We start from the raw sequence: 26368 nt of genomic DNA, 5'->3' as shown, positions 1-26368 counted from the left end.
AATTACATTTCTGTTAGAAAGTACCAATATAGACGCTATTCAGAATGTTAAGGTGGTGTTATAGTCACAAGAGTCCACTGACTTCAGCAATTCTATCCTTGCAATTCTGACCAGAAACATCTAAAGAAATAATAAAAACTAAAAAAAAAGGAAAAGTATGTTTCTTGCTACTCTTGTATTAATTTTTTTGAGGGGGGGAATATGTAACAAAAGAGAATAATGAAACAATTCCCATTGTGATTTTAGAAGAGACTGTAGTCATGTCAATCAAAATTTCTATTAAAAGCGTAAAGGAATACAAAGTGTAAGTTAGACTCCATTGTTTTCTTACAAATTTTGCAAATATAAGAGAATAAAAAATTAAATTGTAGTTTTTTTTAGTAGATTTTAATGAAGACACTAAACATGAGTATGCCTACCTGTACCTATTACTCAAATCTAGAAATAAACATCTCATAAATAAATGAATAGAATCAGACTAGAGAGACTGCTAAAGAAAAGCTTTAAGCAGCCTTAGAAGAAGAGGAAAAGTAGGTTACATTAGCACAACTAAATGTTTTTCTTCAGGATTTGTAAAGCGGTAGCATGCATATTTCCAGCGAATGACTTCTAATCGAAAAGAGATAACAATCGTAACTGAGACTGTTCATTATAACCAAGTTTGCTGGAATAGAAAGTTCCAGCACAATGGAAAAATTAGCTGCTCACAATTAGGAGAGAATAATACATAATCGTGGAATACTTTCACATTAAAATAAGAATTATTTATTAATCATTTAAAAGCCTTAAGCAAAATTATATATGGGTGTATAAAATGTGCATTTATTTTTGTAAGGCACCAGAAAATCTGTGATAAATATACCACTCTTGGGTTGTCAAAATATAATTTAATGCATAATGTGATCTAGACCAAGGAGCAAGTTGATTAAAAAATGAACACAGATGCACAAGGGAAGTACTCTGTTTAAATCAAACGAGCGTTTTGAGTTTATGGAAGATTGCTGTTAAACTTACAAAGACTATTCATTGGTGGAACTAACAGGAAAGTGATCACCCCGTTCAGATTACTCACTGGACCTTCCGACAATATCAGCATACTGAGGGCTCCCTGAGCGGGTGTAAATAAAAATGCTGAACAGCAACCAAAGGGAGGAGCGGCAGCCAAAAGCAGTTACAAATCACAGCACACCGTGTGCAGCAACATCCATGGGAATATGTGTATGTGTCCCCTCGGGCGCATCCACGTACACATATCTCTACGCAGACGTGCACAGTAAGGGCGCGGTGCGGGGTGAGCAGAGATGTCGACAGTCAGCAAAGTGAACGCGGATGAACACACCTGGGAGACTCACAGGAAACAACACAAAGTGATTGGGTAGAAAAAGAAAAAGAAAAGAAAAGAAAAAAGGCACCAGTACAAAATGACAGGAAATTAAGAAAGTCTTTATTGTATACCTTTCTCGTTCTGGTGAATGCAAACTAGTGTCTGGTCTCAAGCAGTTGGTGCTAGCACTCCTAGCCCTGTCAAGGGAGGGTTGCAGGTCACTAGTGCATGCATCCAGGGGTAGAAGAGAAAGACAGAGAAAACAGAGAAAGGAAGACCGTGTTAGAGTCAAGCATACAGTCCTGCCCCCTTTCCACAACGTGCAGAATCCCTGCGGTTCGGTTCATCGGGATGGGAGAGAGCTGACAGGGAGACAGTGCCCACGTTTGTTTAGAACATGAAACTAAACAAAGATTATGCTTGGATGGCTTTGCATAATTTCATTTTTAAAAGGGTCTCAGACTGAAAATAAAATGAGACTAAATCACTAGGTATGAAATAAACAGTAGAAACATAAAACAAAACTGGATCACGGAAAGCACTAAAACAAGATGCCTAGAACTTCGTTACCGAGAACGGATGCCACACCAAAACAAAATGAAGGACAGCAGAGGAGAAGAGTCATACGGCTCGACTGCTTTGGTTCACAACACCAGACGAGGGAAGTGGAAGGAACGACTTCCAAACGTTCTTACCCAACCAATATTTCATCGGTAAATCTCAGTACTCTCGAGGGAAAGCACTGATGAAGGGGAAAGTCCTGTCTAGTCACTGCTTTGCTGTTAGTACGTGCAGGCAGAACTGAGCTTCACAAAGCAAAATCATCCAGAAATAAAATAATACAAAATTAATCACTGTAATGAAAATCCAGCAAGTGAAACAACAAACAGACGACAAAGAAGACAACAGCTAGAAGTCTGGTCTTCAAGTGAGTAGATTCCACTTAGATGTTCTACACTAGGTTTTATAATTAATATTCTAGACGAGGCTTTATAATTAAAACTATTTTTAGACATCATGAATGTTTCTCTGTGTATAATTAATTTTAAGAGGAGATGCTAATGCTCTATTGGAATGTAAATTGCTATTTTTAGTAGGGAAGGGATTAGGGGTTAGTTTATAACTGGGGCTCACTGTTAAGACTCTTACCTGTAAATATTCCAGTGAGAACAGTTCTCTAATAAAGGCATCTTGGGCGGTAATGTTTTATAGCGCCTAACAAGATGTCTGGACGTGGCAACACAGACACGCAGGAAACAGAAAAATATATAGGAAGCAAATTTGATTAGGATATGAAAAAAGCAGGAAGCTATAAAGCTACAAACACAGAAGGAGCTTTTGCTTTTTTTTTTCTCTCAGAAGAACCACAATAAAAAGGTCGGATTAGAACGATTAAATATGAAATCATAGACATGTTTTCAGTTAAGATAAAGATTCAAAAGTTTCCTAGCCTTCATCAGAAAAAGAGCTGCTAACTGCAGGTGATAAATTAACCAACATGAAATTTATTATTTGATCCCTGATTTAATATCATACCTGCTTCTATGGAAGGAACAACATATAGCTAAGAGTGTGATTCAAATAATTTATGTAATCAGGGAATTAAAATGTGACTCGAAGTTAATATTCTAGTAACAAGCAAAATGTGGGCCAGCGTTGCAGGGCTGAGGCTGGTGCCGGTGCCAACTATGGTGAAGGGGTGCCTGCCGGGGAGTTCTTTCCACTGATCAGCTTCTGAATACAAACCCAACATCAGGTAACGTTAATCATCAGAACTTGGGTGAGAAGGGCATTGGCTACGAACCAGAATATGAATTCTGATTTGGCAGAAGATGGCAGACACGAGGCCCGGCATCCTCTGAATTCCTTTAGGGCCTATGTGGGCTCCTGGGCTGTCTGTGCCACCAAGGTCAAGGCAGGTCCTGTCAATTAATTTTTTTGATAATTTAATAATGTCTCCACAAACTGAGCTGTTGATAATGAAAATCTACTGTCCATTTTGGCTTACATTATAGCATGACAAATTGGGAAAGGAATAAACATTTGCGGAGGACATACAAAGACTCAAATACCCCACGGGTTCACTCGTGTTTATAGTAATGGTTGAATCAGGGAATCTCTTAAAGCTTTGGTTTAAAAATGAGTGCCATATCTGAGCACAGATGGAGGACGTTTTCAGTGAAGCAAAGGATTCAGTCTGCTTTCCAGACAGTAAGTTCAACTCCTAAGCTTCGGCAGCCATCTTCAGCAAAAGGCTGCTCTGTAACTTTTCTAAACAATTGGTTCAAAAGTGATTTTCTTTTGGAAACACTCTAATTGGGGTCAGCAGAGAACAGGAAACAGGAGAAAGGGCACACAGTTTATAGTATGAAGGTCCACGTTCCTGTCTTGGCTTTGCCATTTATCGGCTATGAGCCTGGGTAATTCAAGTCACGTCTTTTTCTACATCCAGATCTGGGGGAAGTAACGATCCTTAACAGGCATGCTGTGAGGGTTAAATGAGACACAGGAACGGAATATCTAGGATGTAGGAAGGCAGCCACAGCATCTTCTGTACACCACCACTTTCTCAGGACATGTACTAAAAACAGCATTTGGTGATGATAATAATGAGGAGGAAAATGAACTAAATAATAGGAGACAGATTCCTTTAGCACAGGACTTTCATATGCTGTGCACAGAAAATCTCCAGGGAGTGGCTAATTCATTTGCAAAGTCTCCAAAAATCTGTTTGACTCAGAAGCTCTTTTATGGGTTGAATTTTGCACAGGACCAGCTCCTTAGAAATACATTTTTGGAAGAATTAATTTAATGGGAAACATCAAAGAGACCTGACTTTGAATCCTTGCTCTGTTACCTATCAAATTAAACTTTCTGAGCATCTTTCCTCATCTGGAAAATGAGGATAATAATATTCATATCATACAGTTATTGTCAGAAAGTTGAGATAAAATACATGAAATGATTAACACTGTGCTCGGTACTCAATGAATGTTATTTTCCTTGTTTTATTGGAAAGTAGTAAATCCACAGATTTTATTCTTAAAAGTCCTATGTGAATATGAGTATGACAGGATGGATTCTGAAAGTAAGACTGCACAAAATGATGAAACTACTAGCTTAGTATATTGTGCATGTCCTGGTAATTTACCTTGAGAAGCAGAATATAAGGGAAAGAAAAACAGTATTATTTAGTGATTCTATTTAGATGATTGGTGTGGTATGTTAAAAACATGCACACACTGAGGGCCAGGGACATACCAGGTGCCTGATAAATATCAAGTTTTTGTTTTGTTTTTGTTTTATAGTTGTAGTCACAACAACAGGACTCTGCGACAACTTTCTGAATCTAAACAAGTCATTCCTCTTCACCTATTTGTCAGGACAACGAACACTAAGGCTGGAGACCTTAGCATCGTAAAGGATTTGAGCTGACTTTTACAATGGTTATGATTTTATGTATTTTCCCCCAGTTTGCAAATGGAACTGACATTCCTCTTTTTCCCAGTGGCAACTGCAGTAATTGACACCAGGATCATTTTCTACGTGTGAAAAGTTCGTTCTTATTAGCACGTTGGATTCCTGAGCAGAAGCACGTGTCCACACAGATGCGAGAAGCCCTGTATCCGTCCCTGTGCCACAGGGTTTCCAGGGGTGGCTCTTTCTTTCTCTCTTATTGACGTTTTATTGGCCAAAATATCTGAAAGAGTTTATCTGTGTGTTGATTTGTTTTTCCTTCTATGAACTCCTCACGGACAAGGAACCTGCACAGACTTGAGTTCTCTGAGTAATTTGCAAGAGGATTTATTTGGGATACAAGATCTCAGATGGAATTAGATGGAAATAAAGCATTAGGTCCTAAGCTCCAATTTAGAGGAGAATATTACTTCCTCTTTCTGTCTCATCTTTCAAGAAGCATCATATTGTTACATGGCTTTCTGAGAAAGTCTGTCCTGTGGCATTTCTGACCTGGGGGGAATGGGACATGAAGGAAGGGAGGGTTTAGACATTAACAGGGCAAACATCCTCATTCTTTATCAGGAAGGAAGCTGATTCTCAACTATTAAAAATGAACCAGTAAAGCTCTGAATAACAGTAAACAGAACAGGGAGGTTATAGCTCAGTGGTAGAATAAGTACTTAGCATGCACAAGGTCTTGGTTTCAGTCCCCTGTATCTCCCTTAAAAAATATAAATAAATAACTAAATAAACCTATCTCATCTCCACCACAAAAAAAAAAACCCAAAAGTGAATTAAAAAAAAAAAAAAGAATCTCAAGCAAACAGAATAAAAACAACAGTAGACTCCGAAAGGAAATTTAAAAAGGCTAAAACAAAGCAAAACTTAAAATCATGAAAACAATAACCTGCCACGCACAGCAGCTCAGACCTCTGGTGACTAGACAGGTGTGTGTGTGTGTGTATGGCAGGGTTGGGGTAAGAGGATGGCCAGACCGGGAGCATTTTGAATTTGAATTGCAGAAATCAGCTCCTCCATGTTTAGGAACGTGGAAACAGTTCCACGGAGGCTCACCTGTCTCTAGATTTTAAAGAGACAGGTAGAAAAGCAGTCTACTTGGATCAGAATTCAAAGACATATGCAACCTTTTCCACAACCCCCATCTCAAACAGGACCGTTTTTGGATGCTGGGGAAATTGATCTCACACGTGTGTGATGCGAGCACTGGGGGAGACAGGGCAGTCGAGTAGGAGGGAAGTTCAGCACAGACAGTCACCATCAGCAAGCCCCTTATTTACCTGGTGGTGTGTAGGCATTCTGCACTCCGTCCTCGTTTTGCTCTGGGAAGCATGAGAAGCTCACTTCACAGACAGGATGGGTGGCGAGTGAAACAGGGGAGTGATGAGGTGGTACATGACAGGGGGGGCGCCGATGGGATGCCGATGGCAACATGAAAAGGGAAGAAACCAGATTGTCTGCACTAGCGTATTTGCTTTGAGAGGTTCAACAAAAATAAACATGACAGTCGTTTGAAAAATATCAACCATCAAGTACAAACATCATGGTCAAAGTGCTAGCTGGTGCTGATGTGCTACTGTAGTTCACGGTGAGTTTTTAGAGTATTAAGACGAAACTGAACTGAACTGAACCTTCCCCAAATACGACATAGAGCCCAGTTTCCAATTCTAGACACTTGGGTCTCTTCATAAATTTTAAAAGGCATCTGGCCTTTCTGATACTGATGGGGACCCTAACATGTTATTTCTTTTTAGCCACTCAAAGCATGACTGTTTTCTTGGCTTTCACAGCCACTAAAACTGCAACAACCTATATTATGCTTTTCCTTTACCAACTAAGAACATACTTGATGAGGAATGTTTTATCTTCAAATTGATCTTTTTTCTACACTCAAATTCATTTGCTGTATTGAATGCCCTGGTTAAGAAGTCATATATATATATTTTTTAGCTCCTCACCTAAATTCATGGTGGCCCCACTGAATGTTGACCAAGAGGCCCTCACTCAACTCAACCCAAGCATGGTGGACTCCTATTCCCCAGAGCGAGACTGTCCAGGAAGCACCACGACTCCACTGTCTTGAAGGTCATGGTGCCCACCCTCCCGCCACATCAGGGTGATAACTTGGGAAGGAAGAAACACTGTGTCCTTGGCTGCACAGCAAAAAAAATCAATCACTGAGTACCACGTCATCCCCTTACTCCTCCCTGAAAGTTTCTCCACTTCAAAAAGCCAGAAGAAACTCTTCCATGAGGTGGCTATTCTAAAAACTCGCATCAGATCCTAAGCTTGTGGTCAGGCATGTTATACAGGGACATGGTTGGTCTGTGGGCACAGAGAACAGAGTCCTAATGGAGATTCTGAGTCATTGTGTCCAGGAAGTCACTTGTTCAGAAATCAGCGCAGCACTAAACCTAAGTACACATCCACAGAAGAATCCATTTCAACATTTTGTTACTTTTATCAATATTTTAGGTGAACACATTTTATGAAAAGTCGGTGTACGAAAAAATACTATTATTGAAGTTCTCACAGAAGCTCTGTAATATTAACTCTTTCAGATGACCTGTGTCCTGAAACTTTTTATTACCTAAAAAACATAATTTTATAATTACATAAATACTAGTCCCCAAGACTGCAACCCGTAAAATAGAAAATGTTTGACAATGGATTATGGAGCCCCTTTTCTGTAATTTAACTTAGTATCTAAGCCAACAACAAGGTATACGTTGAAAACTGGTCGGGCATAAATTTTGATTTTGTAAAAAAAGATGCACATATTATGAGCACATAACATTAGTCAGACATTTCCCAGAGTCGCACTTCTGTTAGAATACCTTTACAGTCATTCCTCAGGAGCAGTTCCGTTTTGAACAATGCAACACTGTTACTCTCCAAGGTACTATGCCAAGCTATCATTCACATGTGAAAACAGAGCCAAGACGAATGTATAACGCTGAGATCAGAACGGAACAAATACCTGTCTTGTTCTGACAAATACTGACTATCCGCATCTCGGGCTCTGTGATCCACCGGGCTGCGGGAGGCATCGTGGTGTCTGGTTGGAGAACGTGACCTTCTCGTGGGATGAATTTCATCTAAACTCCTGAAATGATTTACAAAAATTCACATGCATCGAAGTGTATCAGCTTCCCCAAACAGGCTGACGCGCTAACAGGAGAGACTGGAGGTGACTGGCAGACAGCGGACACGGCTGGGAGAGCGCTGGCCTTGTCACCAAACACCTGTTCTACTGGTATTTATTCCCTACCGTTGCTTTGCCTGCACTGCATCTCGCCAACCTCCTTTGGCAGCTCATTCAAAAAAGGACCACGATTTTCATCTGCAGATTTAATTAAAATTTCCAAAGTGTATCTCCGGGTAAGATGAAATAGAGGATGACATTACACATGTGTTACGTGCTTTTCCAAACATTTAGACTGCTTCAAAGAGGCAATCCCAAATTTCTTAAAAATACATCCTTGGGCAGAGGGAAGGTGTAACTCAGTGGTAGAGTGCACGCCTAGCATGTAACGAGGTCCTGGGTTCAATCCCCGGTATCTCCATTATAAATAAATAAATAAATAAATACATCTAATTACCTCCCCCCTCCAAAAAAAAAAAAAAAAAGAACAAAACAAAAATTCTGGGGGCACGGTGGGTACAGCTCAGTGGCAGAGCCTGTGCCTGGCATGCATGAGATCCTGGGTTCAATCCTCAGTGCCTCTGCTAAGGGGGAAAAATAAATAATTAAGAAATAATAAAGAAAATTTAAAAATATTAAAAACTACCCAGAAAATTAAAAAAAAAATACATTCTGCCTCTAACCTTATCTTTCTGGCCACTTCTCATCTCAGGTCTGATTCCTTTACCATACAATTTCTCCCAGCAGGAGAAAAAAAAAAAAACAAGTAGCAAATGGAATATAAGACAGTTATTCAAAAACGATGCTTGTGACACAAATGTTTTCCACTCCCTGGGAAATTTCTTGAGATTAAGGAACAGAAAGTTGCAAAGCTTGGGCAAGGGATAAAAAGGCATTCTGCCTACAAAGCATTCTGAAAGCAGTAATCAACTGACCACACCGTGATTTCTTTTCAGTTAGAGTCTTGGGGCAGTTTGCATTGTGTTCTAGTGAAAAAAGGAACGGTCAGGGATGCTGAGCCCACATCAAAGCCTACCTCTGTAATGGCACATTTGGTAAACGTGAACGCGGCCTTCCCTGATCGTCGCCGCGATGAGGAGACACGGAACGGGAGCGGTGATGGGTGGCTCTCTGCTGCTCTGGCACAGTTAACGTTGCAGGTTTACTTTCTCTAGCACTAGACCTATAACCTACTGGCAAGAGGATACACAAAAAATTAGCCAGTTTTCTTGTATAATACCAACATTCATATGGAGATATGAAATTCTATTTAAAGCAGACACTGACCTATCAGGATAAATGCCATGCAATCTGTATTGCCAGCCGGGTCTTCAAGACTATAAAGTATCTGAACACAGAGTGTAACATATGCATGCGTGAGAATAGGTTACAGTCTGTCTCTAAGGTACCACGGAGATGCTGAAGGTGAACACAACAGCTGATGTCCCACACATCAGGGTGCTGGGTTCTATTTTAACTTAAAGAATGAATGAGTTGGTGATTTTTCAGCAACACAAGTCAAGCACTGGACAGTGAACTGTGATTAACATACAAGTCAATGCTTAGAAATTTGGTGTCTCTTTGAATGTTATTTGATTTTTTCTACCACAGGACACAGTATTTTAGTTGGCTTTCAGATGGCTTCGCTAACAAGAAAATAAAAATGAGATCCTACCAACTGTAATGAACAGAGACAAGGAGCAGGAATTCACTGTGACAAAAACTGATCGTGAATTTTGCAAACCACAGATGATAACTGCGATTTTCAAACGAAAATAGGGAATGGGTGGAGATGACTCTGGCAATAATGCAGAGGAAATAATGATCAGATCCACCCTGGACATCTGAAATTATCCCACAAATGTGTTAGTAACATAATTAATACCATTACCATAATTAAAATTAGAAATAAATTCTAAAAGTCATTCTCCCTTGAAGCAAAAGGTTTCTACGATGTCTAACTTAGTTAAAGCAGCAACCTCACATCCGTGGTAACAATTTGCTTAAATTTTTTTCACAAGGGTCCTTACTGCTATTATTGGAAGGGTAATAAAAAGTTCTGTGGCCAAAGAAAAAATAATTATATTTACAACTACATAAAATGTACATGAACCATGAAAACATTAAATTTAACCAGGCAGTTTGAACTGTTGTTCATTTATTTACTTGATAGCTCCAATGTTATTTTTAAAATATGCCTTGTAACATCATTATTAAAGGCAGACTAACATTCCCCAGCAGTTTATTTGTTGGCGTTATATAATCTTTTCACTAAGCTTAGAGTATAAGGAAGGTTTTTAAACATTTCATAAAGTCCAGTTTGGCCATATTCACACCAAAGGAGCTCAGCCCTTTTGTCACTCTTGAAAAACATCAGTAAATCATCACATGATACAACCAAAAGAGGGTGGGGCTGAGGATGTAGCTCAGTGGTAGAGCGAGTGCTTAGCAAGTGCCAGGTCCTGGGTTCAATCCCCAGTACCTCCATCAAAATAGACAAATAAACAGACCTAATTACCTCCCCCTCAAAGCAAAATAAAATAATGTAACTATAAGCGATATAATTAATAATTTCATACACTTTCATTTTATGGCAACATTAATAGCAATTCAGCAGTTATTTTGAATTTCATGTAGAAAGTTTCCTTGTTCAGATGTACAAATTGTAATATTAAGTCTAGAGGGAGACCAACTAAATTTACATGTAGTAAACTTATTTCACAGCTCATTATAAAAAATAGTGGCTGTGTTTAAAGATAATGAATCCATAGTCTGAATTACTTAACCATTTAAAATTACTATTTTGGTATCATTTGGTAATATTTGGTATCAGTTATATAATAATTTTAGAAGGTCAGTGTTGAATTGGGAGCACCATTTTGAGATTTCAATAGCTATTCAAGGTATATGAATAGAACCATTAGGTTTGGAGTAATTAATTACTGTGAAGTAACTTTTAGAGAATTTAGGCATCTTGCTGTTAAAAGGGTATAAGGAACTATTTTCTTGGGTTCTTTGTATTTACACAGAAAATAATGTCTTTTTTATCCTATGCTAATATTCACTCATAGTTCTTCATCCGCTTTTTTGTAATACTTTGTTTTTTCACATTATATTGAATTTATTGTTGAGAACAGGCACCCTACCTCCAGAAGAAGGTAAGAGGGAACTGTTAGTTTACGCTCATTTCAATGTTTCAGTGGTTCAAAGTTAGAGGGTTTTTGTTTTTTTCCATTTTCTGAATTTGCAGGAATGGTCTGAAAGTTGAGGTTGCCAGGTATCTTGCCCTAGATGAAGGCATTCTGTGTGTGTTTATTTTTATTCTTCTTAAGCAGCTAATATTATTAACTTACTTATTTATGAACTTGGCTCTTTTCCCTTGTTATTTATTTATTTATTTATTTATTTATTTATTTATTTATTTATTATTTATTTATTTATTTATTTATTTATTTATTTTAGTGGAGGTACTGAGGACTGAACCCAGGACCTTGTGCGCGCTAAGCATGTGCTATACCACTGAGCTATACCCTCCTTTCTAGGTTGTTTGGTTGTTGTTGTTGTCTTTTCTTTTTTTCTTTTTTTTCAGTTTTGTCTCTGGGTTTTCTTTAATGGAGATACTAGGGACTGAACCCAGGAACTTGGGAGTGAACCTAGGACCTCGTGCATGCTAAGCATACACTCTACCACTGAGCTATACCCTCCCTCCTATTATAAATCACAGTAAGTCCATGACAACCTTAAAGGTAACAAAATGTAGTCTCAGCTGCTTCTAGACCTCAGCCTCCCCAAGTGGAGAAAGATGGTAACACATCAAACAAGAGCCCAGCACCAGGAGTTCTGGAGAAGCCTAGGTATTAGAAAGTGGAAGGTTCAGCTGTGGTAGAACATCTAAGTGAAATGGGTGAGTGTCTTTAGGAAACATACAAGCAGAAACTTCACTGATGCCGTAAACATAGGTAGAACTGACATCCACCTGGGAACCGATTTCTCTCCCAACTGGACTCCAGGAAACATAGAAGCAAACTTGTAATCAGCCTGTAAGAGTGCATGGTCATCTATCAAAGTGCTATTTATTAACTTACGCTGGTACTTGAGTTTCTTGCCCTTATTTTACAATCTTTCCTCTTTATTTAAAATATATCGTAGGGGGCGGGTATAGCTCAGTGGTAGAATACATGCTTAGTATGCATGAGGTCCTGTGGTCAGTTCCCAGTACCTCCATTAAAAAAGGAAGAATAAATTAACCTAATAACCTCCTCCCAAAATAAAATAAAATAAATTTTTAAAAAGTCTTTTAAATAAAAAAAAAACTGTATCATGTATTACTGTGTGACTTGCTACATTACATTTGCCACACAGGGACATCTTTAGAAGCTATCCATTTTGGATCAATGAAGAAAACCCCTAGAAACACAAATAAATTCCATTATCTTCTTTATTAATTTATGAAGAAATCTCTGGAACATAAGATATTATTTATTGGCTTATGTAATTTATTAATAATACTCTACTAAAAGTTTGCCTCCTTGCATTTTAAACACTAAATAAAAATGAATATTGTTTGAAATGACATTTAGACACTGCTTCTAGGTGATAAAAGGGATTATATATGGCATCTATCAGTATGGAATATAAATATATCCAGAATTCAGAATACTAATACCACTGTAGTCAGTCCTAAAACTCCCATTTTGGCTGTTATCCAGGTGATCCCTCAGGGAAAGAAGAAGAAATCCATTGTTTTTAGTAAATATTTATTGAATTCGCCCTTCATTCATTCACTGTTCTATCTCATGATAAAAATACAAAATTTTAGGTGAATAAAATGTGAGAACCACCCACAGAAAGTAAATTCTATTTAGATGAGTTGGAAATGACATTAAGTTGGATTAACAAGCCAAGACTTTTGTTAGAAACATTTGTTGACTTTCCTACCAGGAATCAACTGATGCCTACTTACATATGCCAAGGCACACCATGCACAATTACTTTTCCTCTGTCAATTTCATGAAAAAGCAATATTCTGTTACATTTTGTGTGGAGTTTTCTGGGTAGAATGTGTCTAATTATTATGATCCTTTTAGAAATCAACAAAATCAGAAAGCAAAATATGAGATGTTATCCACAGTTCTCCACTATTGTTTAAAACTCTCACGGATGGTCTGATACCAAAGAGAAAATGTCTCAGTGTATAGATAGCCACAGAACCAGATTTATGGCAGGATATCTGCTACTTTCATACAGCAATCAAGTACTTTATTTTCTCTGAATCACACAGAGCAAATCAAACCTAGTTTTAGGGAATTCTCCATAATTTTTTCCTAGTTTTAATAAAGTCTTATGCATCTCACTAAATTGTGAACCTCATCACCAGTGTGGTATCTGTCTATTGACCAAAATCACTGCCCTCAAATTAAGTGCATCCCCATCCGGGAAATTATGCAAATTAAGGGGACATACATCAATATCATCCTAAAGAAATGTCTTTAATAACTCATATTTATATATCCCAAGATTTTCTCTTTAATTTCTTCTGACTTGAATATTTCCTTACTTCGTATTAGTAAGTAAAAGGATCTGGATTAGGGCCCCAAAAAGAAGCCTTTACTACTTGGTTTTACTCACTTTCTGACTAGAGTCCGATGAGAAATGTAGATTTGAACTGTACAATGTCACAGAAATTTTACTCATTTATACAACAGCCAAAGGATGTTGACTTAAAACGAATACTGAATCTTTCTAAAGCATTTTCTTTTTTTAAAACATACATACATGTTCTGGGTATAATCAGCGGTGAGCACATCACGAAAGCATTAAAAGGTAAGCCATGCCACATGCACTTTGAAACCCTGCCATGCACCTGTCTCAGTATATTCCATGGAAGGCTACGTTATTTTCAGAAACAGAGGAAGGAAAAATCAGAGACATACAATAGAAAACGTCGGAAAATGGAATTTTTATTTAAAAAAAATTCACCATATCCTTTCAAAATGACCTTCAGATTTTCACTTATGCCCGGAGCATTGTGAAATGCTGATTTTAACGTCGCTAGCCATGCTGCTGAGGACGAACCTGACTAAATTAAGTGGGGGTGTTCGTGAGTAGTCACCAGTCCGTATTAATTAAACTTGCTTAATAATTTGGAACACAAGTCACCATGGAATAATATAATACAGACTTCTCTGTGTTATAAATCTCCAGCTGAGTACCCCCAAAGAAGTCTGGAAATCAGCAGTGAAAGCAAACAGAGCAGCTCAGGGAAGCCGGCCATGCGCTCCCCCCACGCACCTGGAGGGACCACTCCAATGCCATCATCAGCCTCATAATCTGAGATGTCACTGTCACTGATTCGCTGAGACCCTGCACAACAGGAAGGGAAACAGATGCCTCCGTCTGCTCGGTTCAGGAAACATCAAGGACACCGCCAAGTTTTCTTTTTGCTTAAAAAAATGCTAATGACATTATAACTAAGTACTTTTTTCTTTTTCTCACTGGATTACTGGTTGATTACACAGGGTAGTAAAGGACACGAATGAGCAGCCAGAGGAAGAGACACATGGGGGGCAGCTGAAGGGCCAAAAGCACAGAGACCCTTCTGCCCTGCGGAGGTCGGGGCGCACCTCCCACCCCCGCCCCAGGACCTGGATGCATTCTTGTTCACGGACCTGGCAGCTCTCTGGACACCATTTTTAAGCATTTTTATGGAGGCATCATTATGTAAGCATGATTGACCTAATCACTGGCGACTGGTGGTTAATTCAACCTCCAGCCCTCCTGCCTACCTGGGTAGAGGCAGGATGTGAGGCTGAAAGTTCCAACCCTCTAATCACAGGCAACCAGCTCCCATCCTTAGGGGCTTCTCAAAAGTCACTGCATTAACAAACTGAGGGGAGTCTGAAGGTGAACCACAAGAGCCACCTTCTCTCTCTTATCACTTAGGAAATGCCAAGGGTTTTAGGAATTTTGCTAGGAATGGGGATGAAGACCAGACACATATATTTCTACTTATAAATCAGAATATTCTACTATCTACTTATCTATATCAATGAGAGTTCCACTGGTGAAACAGAACCATTAGGAAGTGATATATATCCAGCAAGGTAAGTATGACTGAGTACTTTGGAACAAGAATAATAAGTTTACACTGAGCTGACTTTAAAGGGATATTTGTTCTCCAAGGATAACATTTTCTCTGTATCCCTGTAGTCACTGAAGACATATAGAGAGAAGGGGATTTCGATGAATAGTATTTTGACTTTTCAAACTATTTTCTAAGTGAGGTATTACATGAAAGTCTAGAGCAAAGTGTATATACTGTTTTCTACCCAAGGAAGCACCCACCTCTGCAGTTCAGGAAGGATGGGGCTGAGTGGTAAGGTTCAAAGAGAACTTTCTTGGCTGGAACTCTCCTGAGCTCATATTCCTAAAAGGATGTCAGGGCCCTTTATAAAATATTCATGTTTAGCCTTCCAAATCAGCCATTATACTGCATTAAACATCAATTTTGAGGAAGTGAATGATCAGAGAAGCACTAACATGAAATATTTAATTATAGGAGGAAAACCGTGTGGTTCCAGATGCCCAAAATGAGACTTCTAAGTTTCATTTGTTCAGTTAGAGATTTAGTCATCATGCAAAAATTAATGAGTAAGTGCAGGAAAAAATACTGTTTCTCCCCATCACCAGATGAATAACAGCAAACCTACTTCAGACTGCTTTTGAAAAAAAAATGTTTCTTATGAATAACAATACTAAAAATATCCAGGAATTATACAGTGATTAAGACCTTACATGTGGCTATCTATCGATAATGACAGAAATTATCCTATCAGTCAACCGCTGCACAACTCAATCACTCGTGGGCAAAGAATTGTAATTTTAGAGGTTTTAAACTTTCAGCTCTGGAATTATTCCCACTATATTATATACATATACATACATACATATTACTTCCATTGGGTAAATGGGGGAAATGGTGTTGCCAAGTCTCTCTACATAGATGAATAATTTTTCGATATTTTGATCTCTGATAAACATATGAAAAAGCATCTTGAATGTTAATGTCTAAGTGGATCACTACGACACAGTTACTTCTGGGAACTGAAAGACTTTTAACCTACTTTGTAGTTTTTTGCTGGCGGTTTCCCCATGAATGTGTCTCCTCGGCAGGAAAGGTGATGGCTGAGGAAGAGGTAGTGAGGACTCATCGTGTGTCTGAAGCTTGTACCAGTGTGGTTCATCGTCTAAAAGCGCTGTCTCCAGTTCTATGAGGATCTGAAAGGGCAGTTCTCCAGTTAGACCAAGCACCTTTCCCACAGCGTAAGACAAAAGCAATCAGAATTAACACACATCACAGAAGCAATATGATGCATCTGACTTGAACCTTCACCATATACATCACCTCGCCAAGAAATTCACTCTCTTCTTCTTGCACTCTTGGTTGATCCCACACAGTTATTTCTAACATTCGTTCTCTAAAATCTCTACGATGCACATGTGAATAGACAAAAGTTTGATTCCATTTGGGTTCTAGTACTTTCTTGACTGTTTTGGTTCTCCTTTTACTTTTATCGCTGAAAAATAAGTAGGTTTTGTAAATGAAAAAGCAAAAAACAAGTGAACACTGCCATCTACTGTAGTTACATGGAATACTGCCACTGGGTTGTTGACCATTTTTAATTCATCACTTTTAACATAAGAGTCTGAAAGGCCTTGAAATTAATACGATTCTAGCTTTAACTACCATGCAAGCAGTAGTTATGATTATAGATCTGCATACACAAAGGTACATTCTAAAGATGTAGCTATCGGGGTAGAGTAGAGCTCAGTGGTAGAGCACATGCTTAGCCTGCACGAGGTCCTGGGTTCAATCCCCAGGCTAAATAAATAAATAAATAAACCTAATTACCTCCCTTCTCAAACAATTTAAAAAATAAAATTTAAAAAAATGATGTAGCTATCAAAGACTAATAGATGTATGAACAAGGTAATGAAAATTTTAAAATTTGATTAGTTTAATGAAATACAAGGCTTGAGGGAATATTTTTAGGGCTAATATAGTTTATTCCCTCTAGAGAATTAACTACTATGTTTTAAAACTATATCATAGGTGTATGCATATGTCCAAACTCATCGGAATGCGCATATTAAGTATGTGAAATGTTTGGTATATCAGCTTTGCCTCAATAAAGCTTTAAAACATAAATGAAACTATATCCCTGGAGAGGAAATTCTACTTTTTTCAATTAGTAAAGACTTTTGCATATTTTTTTTCTTAAATGATCCCCTACCTTCTATCTGGAAGAAAATACATTTTTACATAGGGATTCCTGGGACGCCCATCTACCCGCGGCGGTAGATCTGTTGCCTGCAGCACGTTCACAATTAGCTGGTGGCCCACTTTATCATACCACAGTTTCACCTGAGGGCGACGGAGACGGAAATGATTATCTGTAAACACCACGAGGTATTATCACTTTACCAAAAACATATTAAAATTATTTTTTGGAGAAGGGCATTTTTAATTGCAATACGGTTGAATTAGAGATATTATTTCTGCAAAGAATACCAACTTGAAAGCATAACCACTTAAAACCTGACTGTTCCTGGCTTTCAAACGTGACTTACAGATTGGCAGGCCTGCGGTGTTGGTTCATACTTTCTTCTGTCATGTTATGAAATAAAACTAATGATAAAATTCTGTATCAAAAAACTAAGGGAAGAGGAGGAGACTGAAATAACTATCCTTGTTTTTAAATGCTCAGTGCAAGTGTTTGGTGATTCTGACTATTTTAACGATGACACCATGACTAAATGCATGTTGGGGGACCACCTCTAGCTGAGTAAGTCTGGCCTTAGGGACAATATATACAAATAACTGGGAAGAGAGCAGGCAGGACACGGACCCTGAGCCTCCTTCCCACCAGGGACTGCAGGTTTCTGCTACTTTTTTCTCATTTACCTTTTACAGTTAAGCTGTTACAGGTTAATTTTTGTGAGAGGAGTCAAAGAACAAAGGAAGGTACAGTGCATAAATGATGCCTTTAAACAAAGTGAAGGCCAAATGACATTTCTACTAGGCTTCATGACAGTCCGAACAAAGAACAACAGGAAAACCAACACATTGAAATATTCCTGTCAAACCCCTAAGAACCAGAACTTTCTCAGTCAATACAGTTTACTTGTGCTGGTGGTGGACAAGGTTAACTTTTAATTTTTTTTTAAAGTTATTAGTTAGTTTTGGGTTTATGGTTAAATAAGAACTCTGAGCATAAATTATTTAGTAGGCATATACTGGAATACATGTGAGTCATTATAACAAAATAAGCTAATTTTTCTAAGGGACAGATTAAGAATTCAAACCCGTATCTGTGTCAGTCCATATCTCTGATCCTAATTAATACCAGAAGTATGTTTTTCCATAAAACTGAAGTGGATTTTTTGTCCCTCTTAAAATACAGGTGACATGTATGAAAGTTTTACATATATGCTGAAACAAAAAAGATGGCAGGGACCAGACCGAGATATTCACCCTACTAAAAAGAGAAGTTAAAACCAAGACAGGTTTTAAAAATAACACCAAGCTTACAGTTTTCTTCTTTGTTTAATTAAAACTAAGAGAAAAATGGCAGAAACAGACTATAGAAATCCATACATTACCCAAGTAGCAAAATATCAACTATTTATAGAATAATTTGAACTTAAGTTATTAATACAAATGTCCTGTGTTCTACCATAATCTACATAGATGTGGCTTTTCCTAATAATTAGCCACAGTTTCTCTATCCAGATCTCCCCAGATCCCATATTAGGCCACAGCGAGGAAAACTGTAGGTTTTTCAGACTATTATCAGCAATGAAAAGTATTGTCAAATGTCTTAAGAAGTTAAAAAAAATTTATGTATACACATGGCTGAACTAGTATGCTGTACACCAGAAATTGACACAACATTGTAAACTGACTATACTTCAATTAAAAAAAAAAATATATATATATATGTATTTTAAATTTAAGTTTCTCAAGATCTAGGCTCAGAAGGTTTTTAAGGAAATACAGCATGACTTTTTGAGTTTATTATGTCTAATCGACTCCTTACCTTAGAAACTTTTATATAGCACAGAAAAAGTAATTGATATTTTATGTACTAATTTTATCATGTATCAATGTTCAGAACATCTGGCACATGGTAGGCACTCAATAAATATTTTCAAATAAATATATGTATCAAGGAAAAATCTCATCAATGCATATAAATTGATGAAGTAGATTAGGCTATTAAATGACTATGAATCTATCACAGGCTTCAAAGAAAGGCAACATTTTAAAAAACAGACTCAGAACAGTAAGCAAATCCAAATGGTCTCTAATAGCTACAAAAAAAAAAAAAAATCACATACAGAAAGTTGTCCTGGTAAGACTTGCGGGGCATCTTTCAGAGCTCCAGGGCTTGTTGGAGAAATAACAGAAATGGAAGGTCTTTCCATCTTCTGAGATTCAAAGGAACTTGAACCTAAAATGAGAAAAAAAAATGTAAGTACTTTTCAGTAACATGTTGGTAACATACATGTGGAGAATAAATATTTGTAATGAAATGTTAAATGCATCTGTTACCTGTACAAAACAATAATTCAATACCAACGTTAAGAGCAGAACGTACATTCAACCAGATAGGCACAGGAAGTTATTGTATCTTCTTTGATTAACTGCTTATTTTAAACGTATTTAAAATGATACAAACAAATATTGTATCTACTTGCTTCAATCTTTAAGTCCTGATTTTCTACATTTGTAGAGGGTACTGCACAGTGTAGGCTCCTGGGTAACTGCACACAGAGTTAAAGGCTTCATGCTTTTAGGAATAATAAAGATGGTACCTGTTATGTTAACTACCTTAGGTCCTACATTATGACATCTATTATAGTCTTACAGAAATGAAAGTGAATGCACATAAAATGTAACATATGAGCTGCATCTAAGCTTAGATAGAATTCATCATTGTTTTAGTATAAGACTTACGTTTCCGTCGGTTTTGATCTTCCAGGATCAGTGCCCTGAATGCCTGAGAATGCTGTCTACTGATTCACTCGTGGAGGGGGCTGGCTCCCCGCTCAGCCCCTCTGTGAGGCCCTTCTCCCCACTTTTGAAATGAAATCCCCTCTCCCCAGATCACTGATAAAGCGTTCACAATCAGCAGCATGGAATGTCTGCAGAATGCTATCATCACCTCGACACATACAACCTTGAACCCTTATTAGCCTCATTGAGAAAACACTATTTATGAATCATTTCCCAAAGGTGTATCCTTCACCCTGTTTTTCCCCATACATGCAAATTAAGCTTAAATTAAACCACATAGAATCATTCTGTACTTTCCAAAGACATTTAACTATAAGAAACAGTGCTATGAAAGTCTTTGCTACCATGTCCCTTTTATGAAGTATTCTTAGGATAATTTGGCTTTTGTGTCTCAGTACAGACACCTCTGCTTCTAACTGTCAGTATGTTTCTAATATCACAGCGAAATGTAGCATCAACACTATAAATTATGCAATTGGTTCCGTTTCCCTCTTTATATTGCAAAAACACAAACCCAAATCTCTAGCAGGTATGCAGGACCATGTTGCTATGCATTTGCTATACTAACCTAAACTCCACTTCCTTGTTTATCTCACTCATATATTTTCTTTCTTCTTGTAGCCATTACTTGTTTTCCCTTTAAATCACCTTGTGTGTTGTATTTCTATACTCTGGGTTTCATAATAACACTTGGTCATCAAGCCCAAGTATGAGTGATTTAACACCGATTTGCTGTAGATATCTGGGTCATTTCCACATTGTCCTTGAAAACATCCTTACACACACCATCACCTTCTGTCATCTGGGCTCATCTGGAATTGCTTTAATAACGAGGGAGCTAATTCAACCCTCTAGCCTCAGTCCCTTGACCCCTTTATTTATTTCCGCTGAAATTTACCTGTATCCACCTACTCACTTCCATGATCATATCTGACATGGTTAGGCTGTATTAAAATTATTTGTTAATGTGCCCATTTCCTCCACTAGACGGCTCATGAGCCTGAGCTAATTTCTGGTCAAACTGAATAATCCAGTATCACAATACATTTTATGCATGGCAAATAGAACTATTACTGATATATTAATTTAGCTCTGTTGACATCCGGTTATGATGCAGAAGGGTATTGCCAATAATGACTTTTCATAGCCATACACACTCACACACACACACACACACACACACACACGGATACATACTCACACACAAGAGTAGAAAGAGGAAAATCTGAAAACAGAACTTCTTTTGGTTTCAGTGATTGCGATGAGTGTCAACTCATTCATGTCAAATAACTAAAGAAAACAGGCAGCTTATACTCACTGGACTCCAGTGGGGGATGGGAGCTCTCAGGGATCCGTGGAATGTCACTAAAAGAAACAGGATATGGTGAAAATCCCGTTAGCTAAAGCATCCTGCCTGAGGCCATCCCAGCCACACTGTATTTCAGTGGTGTGAAAAGTCCTTTGGGGTCTTTACACGTGTGGAAATGGACAGGACTTACTATTCAGGCAATTACTAATGTGCATGGATGTCAAACACCACACAAAAAAAAAACTGCAATAAAAATAAGTTTTTATATATTTAATAGCAAAACACTTTAACATGACAACAATCAGACTAATATTGTGGCTGCAGTTACCACAATATTTTTACTACCAAAACAGCAGGTTTTGGAAATTAAAAAAATGTTAAAGGCAATATCTTATTTCAATTTTGGAAAATCAAAATGACACATATTTTACAAATCAGTAATATGCTTTACAAACACATCTGAAAGAGTTTACTGAATGAAAGGGATGGAGACGTCTCTTGATAATAAAAATAATATGATGAGTATCGTGGGCAAAGATAATAAAATGAAAAAGATGAATTGCTTCGGAAATTAAAAAAATGTTTCAAGCTTGCAACAAAAAAAAGCCAAAAGATTTTATATATGTGAATATATAATTCATATACACATATATAGCCCTATATAGAGATTCACATCTCTATGCTGAAATTAGCTAAATATGTGATCATTTCCTGGGTGATTAGAAAGTGACTTCTTGTGAGAACACCGTTCCTGTCACACTCACAAATTACTCTGAATAAATATTTAATATCACCTCGGCTTAATCTATTATCTACTGTGGCCCTAAGAAATGACCAGCTTCGTTTGGGAACTGCACTCTATAATTAAACTATTTAACCTCCATTTTCCAAGATATTTTAATGTCAGTTTAAGGAGATTAACAATATCCAAGTATTAACACGACATATCAAAGCAGACTGGAATTAGCTAGTGCCAACAGAATTATTAGAATATCATTTAAGAATTTGTAACCTCTTATGCTGTGAACTAACTTCGCTTCTTTGCACTTTTAGGCGAGGGGGACATTAGAAACAAAAACAGTTTTCTGTTTGATTATTTTCTTGACTCTTCATTTTCACTTTCTGGGGCAAAATAATTCTCATAACCACCTACAATTTATACTTCTTACAAATGATAATTCATCCTGTGTTGTGTACTTTATAAATATATTTAATTATAGATTTACGTATAACTAGTAATTTGTATAAAATACATATTTTACGTGATAGTTTAAAGACGACTTTTCAACACCTAAAACACAAGAAATCAACCATTTATCTTCTGCTACTTTCTTCTAAATTCATCAAGGCAAATAAAAGTCTATTTTTAAAATCTAGAAACTATAATGCTTCAGATGGTAAAACTTCTTTGAAAATCAGCCTCAAGGACAATTATGAAAATCCAATTTGGAACTCTGAAACCAGGTACAAGCTTTGATTTTTATGTGCCCCTGAAAGAAGGATCGTGGAGAAGTTGTAAAAAAAATTTTTAAAGTGATTTTGAATTAAAATGTATTTATCATTTATTGCTTCAGTAATATTTTCAGGTATAAATTTCCACTTGACATGTACACAAACCTCCTTAATGAGTTTCAATCACAAGTAAGGAGATAAAATAGTTCTAATAACAATTACAAGCATAAAGGTCAAGAATATCACATTTGATAGGTGGGCAAAAATGGTCAGTACATCAAGAGGGTGAATGTCTTTTAGATCATGTGATCATCGTGCACGTATGTTACGTTTGGAATGACTCTTGGAATCACTACCCCACTGAACTATGAACAAACTTCTGCTTAAATTGATTATAGAACTACATTAAAAATAATTATTAAATAAATTATTATTCTTTCAAGATTCTAATAATTTCTCTATTAACTGGAAAGTAGATGCCAGATTTGATTTTTATTTAAATATAATCTTTGCAGTCCCATATTCCTTAGAATTCCATACTCCATGACAGTTTAGGGTTTGGCTATGCAGAAAATACTTTATAAATTATTTTCATACAAAAGTAGAAATAATGAAAATGTTATTCCAGTCTACTTTAATTGTCTGTTAGTTTTTTTTAAGATGCCATGAATCAATGGTATTTTAGCTAATTGCTTTAAAAACCACTATGTATTTAAAAGTTTTGGCAGTGTGCACAATGCTTGGTTTTAAACTTGATTTTTTATACTTTTGATTCATTTTCGAATTTACTTACCTCTTTTCCAGCCTCATATTTACTCAGCACTAGAACACGTCATGTAAAACTAGCATAAATTACATAGTGTTGCTAGTTTTTAAAAAAAATCTATATGGAAATGTGCAATACTTCTGCAAATGTCTCCAATGTTTACTCTTAATAATCACCACTCAAAATTGGTTATAAGCTTGCCTTTATTTTAGAGTTACATATATATATTATTTTGTGGAATAAATGATCACATAGTTTAAGTTCTTTGAGAGTAAGGATAATTATATTTTCTTGTATGTTTTGCATTGACAAATATTCATAAGGACAACAAAAAATTTAAGGTTACTACTTTTTCAACATAAGAAGTCTTGAATTAATGGCTCCATAATATCTTAGAGAATACTAAAAAAAAAAAAAGGGAATAATTTTCAAAAATACATTTGAACTAAGCCAACTATAATGAGACAGTTCATAATGCCTTCCAAAAAACTATAGACAGGCAAAATGAATGTTCTGGACATTGTGGATTAGTTAGGAAAATCTACCAATATGGGAACTCTATATTCAGATACAGAAAATATCTCATTGGCTATAGATAATTTAATTATGCTGTAAATTAGAATTTAAAATATCATACCAATTATTATGACCAATTAAGATGTTAAACTATTTCACACTTTCTTGATTTTAAATAAAATTTGGGACTACCTACCCATGGGTAAAAATATAGAAACAATATTCCATTCTTAGTAGGATAATAAAAAGTTCATGTAGACATATGAGATCATTACTATTTTAAGTATCAGAAGAAGATGAGTTTATTACTGATGACTCCCTTTAAGGAAATACTACAATGATTTAGAATTACTAAAAATAAATAGTTCTACCATTAAAAGAAAATATTTTTACTTTATAGTTCACTTCTGAAAAATACATATCAATACTTTTTGATACTGCAATTGTTAAATTGTGGAGCTTCTAAGATGTAGTGAAGAAAATTCAGGATTCAAGTTTAAAAAAATTATAAGATTTAAAAATCTATGCCCATATTTGAAGAAAAATCTATCCATATTAACATGTACTGTATGAATGTATAAACTTCTTTTTAAAATCCTGCTAATACATGTAATTTACTAAACTTAAGAAGTAAGTTTTTTTAGCCTTACCCAATAGGCCTTGAAACAATAATTTCAACTTGAGGTTCTGATTTTGATTCTAAAATAATGTTGTAAACTTCTTCATTTGTAGCTCCCGGCAGGGGTTTACCATTCCATTCTAGAACTTCATCCCCTTGAATTTAAAAAAAAGGGTATTTTTTTACCTTATATATTCTGTTTATTTTTCTTATCTTTTCTCTTTTTTTAACAAAGAAATGCAAAACATATACAAATAGTTTTAACTGTCTAGGCTCTGCTCTCAAAAGCAAATTGATTGCCAGATGTCAGCCAAATGGTTCTTCTAAACACTTTTTTCTTTTCTTTCTTTTCTTTTTCTTTTTCTTTCCCCCATAGAATATTACTGGTCACTGGAAATAGTACAATACAAAACTACTTTTATCTTTTGATAAATATCAGAAATAATATAAAAGTCATCTCATGCTATGGGATGGAATTAGCACAGCCTATTTGGAAACATTAAAAAATAATAATTAGCAGCATGCCTTTCATATAATAAATGTAGGTGGCGCTACATGTGAAAGATTATTAAATGCTGCATAAATCCCGCTGCTTTACTTTTGGTAGAAATCACAATTACCATTTGTTAGCATGAGTTTTCCAATTATAAGTCATGCTTCATTGCCTTTACCAATGCACAACAGAATAAAAATGCATGAAAGGGTTTGAATCCGTACCCAGAGGGGAACGCAGGTAGCCGTGGCAAAGTTACAAAGCAAGCAGATGTAAAACTTGCATGACAGTTAGCCCACTTCCAGATGTTCATAACACACTCATTCTACACATAGTATATATTGTGAGCATTAAAGTAAAATTAGAAAATACTTGCAAAATAATTAAAAATACAGTAATTCCTAGTTTTTAAAATAATGTCAGATTAATCAAGGAGTGTAATACAATATTAAAACATACAGGTTAACAACTTGTTATTTTAACAAGCGTTCTCACCAAAGATTGTTTGGAGAAAACGATTTATTTTCATAAATATTTAGAGCAATATTAAGTTTCAAACATCTCTGCCCAGTACCTTCAATTGACAACAGCAGGTTCAGCTGAAATATCCCAGCTTCAGTGATCTTTTGAGGTGTCTTAATTTTTTTTTGATATTTCAGCTTATTGTGTTGTTCTCAGTGCCTCTAACAGTTTAGCAGCTAAGTAAATGTATGTCAAACTAATGGATCATATCACCGTTATACATTTTAGAGATAACTATAAACGTGAATTTTTTAGTTTTTAGTGATGCCTTTATAACAAAAAAGGAGAAAATTTTTGTTTTTCTGGAATTATTTTTAAATCATTCTTTGCCCCACCCCCAAATCTTTGCTTACTCAAAAGAAAAAAAAAGAATAAATATCTGAAAAGCAAATAATGCTGCTTTGGTTTGGCAAGAGTATGGTTATTAGCAAGAGATAAATGACTTCTGATAGTTTGACCTAAGATGTTACTTAGCAGTTTTTCAAATAGACAATGAATACACTTTACTACTAAAAAAAAGAAATAAAATAATATAAAGTTAAAATATATTAGAGGAGTCTTTTACATTTTTTGATAAGAGAAATAAAATTCACATCATGTGAATGTATACATAAGTGTGTGTGTACACGCTCTGCATATGAAAAAATATTTTCTAAGACGATACTT

The 26368-nt window shown here is 36.3% G+C and overlaps 1 protein-coding gene across 49 annotated transcripts in view; it reads right to left on the bottom strand.

Annotated features, from left to right (window-relative positions):
• RIMS1 (regulating synaptic membrane exocytosis 1) overlaps positions 1-26368 on the bottom strand; it is a 450375-nt gene that overhangs the window by 128898 nt on the left and 295109 nt on the right. For 15 of the 49 annotated variants that reach the window (XM_064486964.1, XM_064486968.1, XM_064486969.1 and 12 more), the window contains 11 exons: positions 24719-24842; positions 21344-21390; positions 19347-19459; positions 17240-17370; positions 16339-16522; positions 16070-16223; positions 14238-14309; positions 8983-9139; positions 7782-7907; positions 6082-6144; positions 1456-1545 (listed from right to left, as the gene is read on the bottom strand). In XM_064486964.1, coding sequence (XP_064343034.1) covers positions 1456-1545; positions 6082-6144; positions 7782-7907; positions 8983-9139; positions 14238-14309; positions 16070-16223; positions 16339-16522; positions 17240-17370; positions 19347-19459; positions 21344-21390; positions 24719-24842 — 1261 coding nt within the window. The remainder of the gene's footprint in view (positions 1-1455; positions 1546-6081; positions 6145-7781; positions 7908-8982; positions 9140-14237; positions 14310-16069; positions 16224-16338; positions 16523-17239; positions 17371-19346; positions 19460-21343; positions 21391-24718; positions 24843-26368) is intronic. The other 34 variants (XM_064486966.1, XM_064486970.1, XM_064487014.1 and 31 more) reach the window with 9 other exon arrangements.

This window comes from Camelus dromedarius, chromosome 6, assembly GCF_036321535.1.
Source record: "Camelus dromedarius isolate mCamDro1 chromosome 6, mCamDro1.pat, whole genome shotgun sequence".
Lineage (NCBI taxonomy): Eukaryota > Metazoa > Chordata > Mammalia > Artiodactyla > Camelidae > Camelus > Camelus dromedarius.
The sequence above is the reverse complement of the archived record's forward strand: the minus strand, read 5'-3'. Positions and strand labels throughout refer to the sequence as shown.